Source organism: Panthera pardus, unplaced genomic scaffold (genome assembly GCF_024362965.1).
Source record: "Panthera pardus isolate Hobbes unplaced genomic scaffold, ASM2436296v1 HiC_scaffold_21, whole genome shotgun sequence".
Lineage (NCBI taxonomy): Eukaryota > Metazoa > Chordata > Mammalia > Carnivora > Felidae > Panthera > Panthera pardus.
In genome coordinates this window covers 3,138,743-3,146,906 of record NW_026526777.1, presented here as the reverse complement: position 1 = coordinate 3,146,906, position 8,164 = coordinate 3,138,743, and the positions used below count along the sequence as shown (strand labels likewise).

The 8,164-nt window shown below is 59.6% G+C and overlaps 1 protein-coding gene across 2 annotated transcripts in view; it reads right to left on the bottom strand.

The window, feature by feature from the left end:
• Positions 1 to 2,570: 2,570 nt before the first annotated feature.
• The window catches only part of KIRREL1 (kirre like nephrin family adhesion molecule 1), a 99,194-nt gene continuing 93,600 nt past the window's right edge, over positions 2,571 to 8,164 (bottom strand). For both annotated transcript variants that reach the window (XM_053908881.1, XM_019438547.2), the window contains exons 14-15: positions 8,045 to 8,122; positions 2,571 to 7,934 (exon numbers count right to left, since the gene is read on the bottom strand). In XM_053908881.1, coding sequence (XP_053764856.1) covers positions 7,458 to 7,934; positions 8,045 to 8,122 — 555 coding nt within the window. In that variant the 3' untranslated portion in view covers positions 2,571 to 7,457. The remainder of the gene's footprint in view (positions 7,935 to 8,044; positions 8,123 to 8,164) is intronic.

Genomic DNA, 8,164 nt, shown 5'->3' with positions numbered 1-8,164 from the left:
GGCGGCATCCGTCCGCACGGCCGGCTGACGCGACAGCCCGTGCTGGGGGCGGCCATGCTGTCGTGGGTGAGGTCCCCTCGGGGTTCACAGGGCTGCTCATGTTCCTTTCTTGCTCCCCATGCTCTGTTGGGTGAGGATAGTGAAATCAATGATACATGATCTCGGGCTTCAAGTGCCCTGATTAAAAAAAAAATTTTTTTTTGATGTTTATTTATCTTTGAGACAGAGACAGACAGAGCATGAGCAGGGAAGGGGCAGAGAGAGAAGGAGACACAGAATCCGAAGCAGGCTCCGGGATCCCAGCTGTCAGCACAGAGCCCGACGCGGGGCTCGAACCCACGAGCCGCGAGATCATGACCTGAGCCGAAGTCGGACGCTCAACCGACTGAGCCACCCAGGGGCCCCCAAGTGCCCTTACTTTAAGAGGAAGGTGCCGATGTGTCCCACGTGTAACCTTGCCGTCGGAGCACACGGGTACAAATGAGACCAGCCAGCTAGAGCTCCCAGGCCTGGGACTTCCCAGGAGGGAGAGAAGGTGGATAAGTAATGAGTCAGGCAAGGCTTCCTGGAGGAGGGGGCCTTTGAGCTGGGCCCTAAAGATGAGTAAAACCTGGAAATGAGGAGGCAAGGACGTGTACCAACTGGGCCGAGGAGACCTGGGACCTGAGCCCAGAGGCAGGGTGTGCAGGGCGTGGCCCCAGGACAGCCCTCCAGCTACCAGGACGTGAGAGGGAGGGAGGGAGGAAGTGCTGAACAGGTGCATCCTCTGGGGAGATGGTCTTGATGGAGACCAGTGGGGACCCTGAACCTGGCGCGAGGGAGGGCAGAGCCTCAGGCTGGAGGCAGAAGACCTCACAAGGAGGGAGTGGCTTTTAAAGCCGCAGAGCTTGGCGATTATGACTTGTCCTCAGGCTGGGGATGACTTAAGGGAGGGCTGGGTCCCCGTCACCACCGGAAGAGGCCTGGCCTGTCTTGTGCCCGGAGCAGAGTGATGCCTTCTATAGCTCACAGGCTGGTGCCCAACGGCCCGCCGGCCCCGAGCTGGGCTCTGGGGATGCGGAGAGGAAGACAGTGCACCCCACGCGGACCCACAGCACGGCAAGCGGCCACCGAACGCTCCTGGGCCTAAGGGAATTCACCTGGGTCTCCCTGTCTGCACACACGTGCCTCTTCGCCTCTGTTTTTCTTTTTTTTTTTTTAACGTTTATTTATTTTTGAGACACAGAGAGACAGAGCATGAATGGGGGAGGGTCAGAGAGAGGGAGGCACAGAATCCGAAACAGGCTCCAGGCTCTGAGCTGTCAGCACAGAGCCTGACACGGGGCTCGAACCCACGGACCGCGAGATCGTGACCTGAGCCGAAGTCAGCCACTTAACCGACTGAGCCACCCAGGTGCCCCTCGCCTCTGTTTTTCTTCTCAGTCTATGCTGTTGGCTTCTGGACCCCAACTATCACGTCTTGTTTTACCTGTACCAGTTCAACCTACCCGGCTGCTGCCTCCGGGTCCCCCTGCCCCTGGGCCTCTTGGTCCCGCCCAGGTGGGACCCGCCTCAGGCTACCTGCAGGCTCCTGGTCTTGGGCACAGCCTCTCCCTCAGCGGGGCTCTGGGCCGTGACCTCCAACCTCCCCATGCCTCCCTCCATCCCCGACTGTGTCCTGTGTCCCTTGTGCCACAGAATGGCTGCTGTGGACCAGCTTTAGTTTGCTTGGCTGGCACATGGATGATGCAAACAATAAACCCTTGTGTTTCTCTGGTGATTCATAGCTTTCAGAAAGCATTACCTGGGGGCGCCTGGGTGGCTCGGTCAGTTACGCGTCAGACTCTTGGTTTCGGCTCAGGTCATGATCTCACGGTTCGTGAGTTCAAGCCCCGTACCGGGCTCCGTGCGGGCAGCGTGGAGCCTGCTTGGGACCCTCTCTCTCCCTCTCTCTCTGTGCCTTCCCCTACTCGCTCGCTCTCAAAATAAATAAACTTAAAAAAAACCCCACATTATCTGAAAGCGACCTTTTTCTCCCTGTGATCTTCAAAGGCTCCAGGGAAGCGTGCAGAGTGAAACCCTCACGAAGGCCACTAGACAGCAGTATTGTGAATTTCCCAGTGGGATGGCCGCGTGTGGGCCTCCAGGCACCTGCTGACACCTCCTCACTCCCAGCCAGAGGCCGCAGGCCTGGTAACTTCGCTCTTTACCCAAAGCTCTGCATCTTCGTAAAAGGAGGACCAACCCGGTTCCTACCCCCTGCCGGTTCCTTCGGGATCTGGACCCCAGGTCCAGTCACCCCCTTTTCTGCCCCGCGATCGGACTTAGCACCAGACTTTCAGGTGCGGTGTTCCCACGGCCCGGCCCCCCAGCTGTCTGCACGCCCCCCGCAAACTGCCCGCCTTACCAGGTCTCAGGGTCCCGCTACAGCCACAAACATAAATGACGGCCCAGAGATGACGCAAATGCCTCGGCTCCGCGGTCTCAACCCAAAGTCTCTCACCTTTTCCCCGAATCTGACCATTTCACCCCAAATCTGGCAAGCTCTTAGGTAGCTAAAGCTGCTCGTGATTGAGTAACACAAAACACGGTACTTTTTAAAACATTTATATTTATATATATAAAAAAATTAAATATATATAATATATAGTGTGTTTGAGACTAAAAATATAGTACATAATATTTAAAAAAAAGGAAAATGAAAACAGGCAGAATAGGAAAAGGCGTGAGGACACACAGACACATTGCTAAAAACCTACGATGGTCTGTCCTAACAAAAATAATATTTTTTTTTTCCTCTTGTCTTGTCATCATGGATCCATTTATTATCGGGGTCTGGGAGCAGAAAACTCAACTGGAGCCAGAAACGCAGGCTGGGACCCCAAGGGCAGACAGGGTGGACAACCCGACCACCGGGGCCCCAGGCGCCTCTGGGCCAACACGGGAACAGCCAGGCCTCCGGGGTCACGGCTGCTACAAGGTGGTGTCGAGCATGACCGAAACGGCAGCTTGGCTGCTCTCTCCCCAGGGAGGGGTATTCTGGGGGGGGGGGGGGCAGCATCTGATCTCCAGAAGCACGTAGGCGGCCCCATGGCCCACCGACCCTCGAAAAGGCCAGTGGTCACGGCCAGCGAAAAGCCAGGAGCAGGGGCAGGAGGCTGGCGGGAATGTGATAGTTCTATGCAAATGGACTTGCTATTATTATTCATTATTATTATTTTCACCGTTATTATTTCTAAGGGCAGGCTTGTACCAGAACCGCCCATATGGCCTGTGACTTCTGCGCAGCAATGATTTCTCCAGGGACGGGGCCTGGAGCTCCCTCACAGTGATGCAAGAAAACGGGAACCTGCCCTCCCCCACCCCCCACTCTCTGGACCCTCCCAGGGGGCCACACACATCTCCACCCTTGCCACGAGCCCGAGGCGGGAGAGCAGGCCAACGAGGCTGGCCTCCGGGAGAGGACAGAGACTATGGGGGATGGCGGGAGGTAGGGGAAGGCAGGGACAAGGAAGTGGGGTATTTAAATGCTAGTTTTATAGCCTCTTCACAAAAATAAATGTCTTTCCAGTTGTGCCCCTTGGTCTGTGCGCATCAGTGTCCCACGGCCATCTCCCTGCTGGTCATGCTGAGTCAGGAGCTACACGGTCGCCTTTCAGGGGCCTCCCTCACGAGGGCCTGTAGGGGCGCAGGGCGGTGACCCTCTCAGGACAGACCTGAGCTAACGTGGCAGAGAAGCCAGGGTTTCCGGGGCTGGGGCGGCCGAGGAGTGCAGTGTCCACGGACAGAAGCATCCACACAGCAAGGAGCGAGGCAGTGACTGAGCCAGTTCAGTCCCGCTGGGGGCTGGGCTTTGATGTGGTTTTCTTACCACCCGGCCGACCACCGGATTTCTCGCTAAGGAGCCCAGGACCTGTGGCTCCTGACGGAGCGTGGGGGCAAGAGGGGCTCCAGGACAGGGGTCAAGCCGACCTCTTCCATCCCAGGGCTGGCGTTCCGGGGAACACCACTCTGTCCCCTGTGGCTCTCCTTCCTGACCTCCCGAGGACTCTGGGGCTGGGCTTAGAGGGATCCGGGATTTGGGGTGCAGGCTGGGCACTCCCCCATGAGGAAAGAGACTGCGGCTCAGCCAGAATCACAAGAACCTCTTCGAGCTCCAGAGTTTACGTTAAAGCTGCTCTACCTGCTTCTATTGGCTGACCTCCTACCCGCGCTTCACAGACGGGCTGGCCAAGCTCACGCCTCGCCCTGCGGCTCAAGATACCTGGGCCCAGAGGCTTCACCCCGCTCAGCGAGAACGAGGCAGCATCCCTGGCTCCCGAGGACGGGGTCGGGGGTGGCTGCTCTCACTCTCCCCGAGTCAAAGCTGCCTGGAACCAGGGCACCAAGGAAAGAAAGTCCCCATGCCCTGCCCTAGACCGGCAGGTGGCTTTGCCAAACCGGCAGCATTCCGAGTGGGTCCCCAACCATGAGTGGCCGTTCCCAACGGTCAGAGGATACCCCCCACACCAATGTCACCGAGGCTTAGGGTACGCTTTGCTGCCATTTGAGATCCAGGGGACCCTGATGGAAACTCATTCACGACACTTCCAACAAGAGGCCCACAGTACAAGCTTTTTTTCAAGAGAGAATCTTCTACTCCCCATCCCTCCCCGGCTCACTTACTTTTTCCAGCTCCTTACAAGGGGTGGCTGGGCCCTTCACCTCACCAAACGAATACAGCAAGAAGAGAATAATTCTAGGGTTGTGCAATCCGCCACCCTACTTTTAAGGCCAGAAAATCGGGGGCAATAGATGTAAAGAGGTTGGGCCAAGGTCACTCAGTCAACGGCAGCTTCAGAACAGGGTCCCAGGTGTCCTGACCCCTAGTGCGGTGCTCTCCCACCAAAACGAGAACGTGAAAGGGGATCAGGATCGCCAAGGTGACCACGTCAAGTACTCAGGCACCCTGCTGGAGGGCCCCCCGCCTCAGACAGCAAAGCTCTATGTTCGAGGAAGGGCACCTTCAGCTCCCCAGAAAAGCAATCCCCTTAAGCCCAACAGGCAGGTCCAAATTCAGATTGTGATCAGACCAGCGTGCAAGTTGCAGAGGCGGAGAGGGCCTGGGTTGCTGGTGTCTCTCTGTGCCTTGCACTGTGCAAACTCAACACCCAGGAGGCCCTGGTTCATGTGTTAAAGAACAGAGAACGGTGAGTGGCTCTGTTAACAAGCTTCTGAAAACTAACGGTCCCTGTAGCGTCAGCTGAGTTAGCTAGTGACCTTGGGCCCCTCCTCTCCATCGTTTCAACAGAATGGGCCCAGCACTAAAACCAAAAAGGAGGAAACAGAATGTGGCCAAACCCCAAACACAACGGAGCATTTCTTGGAATATCCCTAAAGTTTAAAAAGCCATCGCCATCTTTAGACTTTGTTTGCATCATGAATGGCTTGTGTTTCTGCAAAGAGAATCAAAATACACACGAAATCATCTGCACAGGAACCTGTATCCTTAACAGAGCTTCTCGCGCGGCTCACGTAGGACTCTGTGGGGAGGTGTCAGACCCCACGGGGAGGGGACAGAATACAGCTGGAGCCTGGACAAGGCCCCCAGCCGGCCAAGAGCCACCCAGGATTTGTCCCTGCTGCAGCCGAGGGGGACACGGAGGCAGCCTGCTACGCAGGAGCTGAGCCACTTTCTTCCTGGGCGTTAGCTGGTCCTCACCAGCAGGGACGGTGAGGAATGTCACCCCACAGACCCATCCGCAAAGGTGGCGATGGCCCGTGGCTGATGAGCATGTAACTCATTAAAACAAACATGACTAATGAGCGGTGACCGCGAGAAAGGGCAAAGCGCGTTCTGGGGATCGCCCCAGAGGCCCCGCCCGTCGGGAGAAGGGGAGGCGGGGGGCGGGGGCACAGTTCTCTTTGGTCAGAAGGTGGTGGCTGTGAATGGCCATGTGGAATGTGTGTGTGGGAACAGCATGGGCATGACAGCCTGCAGTGCCCTCCCTGTGCTACCTTACTGGGTCAGCCCTTCCTTCCTCTCCAGGTCCCTCACCCGCCGCCCCCCTCCCCACGTTCTGCGACACCTGACGGTGTCTCTGGGGCTCGCAGTACCTGTCCCCTGTGGCCACCCACACAGGGTTGGTCAACCAAAGCTGGACACTCAAGGCACTGAAAGTGGAAGAAGGAATCTGATTGGTCCAAGGGAAAAAAAAAAAAAAAAAGACACTTAACAAGCCAAAACCTGTCAACAGTTGGGTGCCCCCAGAAAGTGGCCTCTCTGACCAGCTAGCTGGTGGGCAGGACAGCGAGTCTGAGAGCCAGGCCCCCTCCCTAAACCTGTCAGAGCCCGCTGGCGACAGGTCTTACCACCTGAATGTTTAAAAATGGATTCAAAGTGCTTGGAAATCGAGAGTGATGGACGGTGTTAGGAATCTGGTGAGCAGGTGCCCCCTTTCCTTCCCATTGGGACTTGGGGTGGGGGAATCCCTACAGCTTTTATTTTTTCCTCCCCACATGAGGTTTTTATTGTTTCTGTCGTCGTTGTTGTTGTCGTCTTTGAAAAACAGCCTATAGCATCCCACCCTCATGGCACCAGGCTCAAGAGTTCAAGCCAGGACGCAGGGCCCGCTGGGGAGGGAAGGGGCCCCTCTGGAGGGGACTCTGGAAACTGCTCTGTAGCACACAGCCTTCTTGCTGGTCAAACAGGACACGGGTCCCCACCTTTCTTGTCTCCACCACGACCCTGACCTCTCTGGCTGGCCCTGCACGGAGGGGCAAGGAGGAGGGCGCTACTGGAGAAAACGTGGGTCCTGCGAAGGCTGACACACAGGTGTCCACGGGGAGCAGCCGGAAGGCTGGCACTTGCGTTCGGCTCAGCCGAATGAGGGCTGGGTCTGAACTCGGCGCCAGGGCTGTGGTGTGCACAGCCGCAAGAAACCCACCAAAGCCTTCCGCAGTCCCCCGGAAGGAGGGACGCTGCCAGGGTACGAGTGCAGAGAGCAGAGGGGCCGGCCAGGCTGTCCCGTTCCCACCCGTCTGGGCCAGAGCCACCCCACCCCACCCCACGCCGCGTGTCCCCTCGGCCCGGGCCTGCTCATCCTCACACGGCCCTGTCCACTCAGGGGGGCCGAGAGAGGGGGGGTGGGGTGGGGACAGAATGGGAATGCTAAAAAGTGCCCCCCTCGGCTCTCCACAACCTTCGCTTCCCTGGCCCACCCCGTGCCGGGGTCAGGCGAGAGCGCAGGTCAGAAGACACACGTCCTCCCGAAGAAGAGGGAAGGGCAGGCCCAGGAGGCTGGGGCATGCACAGAGCACCATCCTCGGGAGGGGGTGTTTCCGGGAGACCTGCTCCCCACCTGCCCCGGGCGGCGGCAGGCCGGTCCGGGCCCCGCAGCCCCCGCGGCGCCGCGCAACGCCCCTGAATATCAGGGAACGGCCGGGAGAGCCTCGTCCTCTGCCCCGCAGAGGCGCCCCCGCTCGGTGGCGCTCCGGGCCTACACGTGAGTCTGCATGCGCTGCTGGAACCGCTGGCCGTAGTCCGCGTGCTGGGACGTGTAGGAGAAGCGCGTGGCCGTGGCGTACTTGCCGATGGGGTCGTAAGGCTCGTACGCGGTCCGCTCCAGGCCCGACGGCGGCGCCTGCGGGTAGCCCAGTCGGTAGGTGGGGTAGCCGGCCGCCGCGGGGAAGGGGTGGGGGTTGAACTTGTCGTAGTTCTCGAAGGACAGCGGGCCGGCCGAGTCGGCGCCGGTGGGGGCGGCGGGCCCGGGGGCCGCGGGCTCGGGGCCGAAGTCGGACGCGGGGGCGCGGCCGTAGGAGCTGAGCTGCGCGTAGCCGCTCGAGTGCGAGAGGCGCGAGGCCGGGCGCCCGTCGAAGCGCGCGGGCCCGGGGGCGCGGTAGTCGGCGTAGAGCACGGCCCGCGACGCCGGCCGGTCCTCGTGGGCGCGCACGTTGTAGTAGCCGTTGGTGGGGTCCTGGGGGCGAGGGGCGGGGTGGAGGCGCGGCCCTGGCGCACCTGCTGGGTCCCGCGGGGAGCCCGCGCCCCTCCTCCCACGCCTGCCCGTGCCTGCCCCCGCGCGCGCACCTTCATCTCGTACTCCTCCCGCGTGTCCATGGTGTCGCAGCGCAGGTCCTGCTTCAGGTCCACGTCGTCCTTGAAGGACTGCGGAGCGGCAGGGGTGGGCGTCAGCGCCGGGCCGGCGTC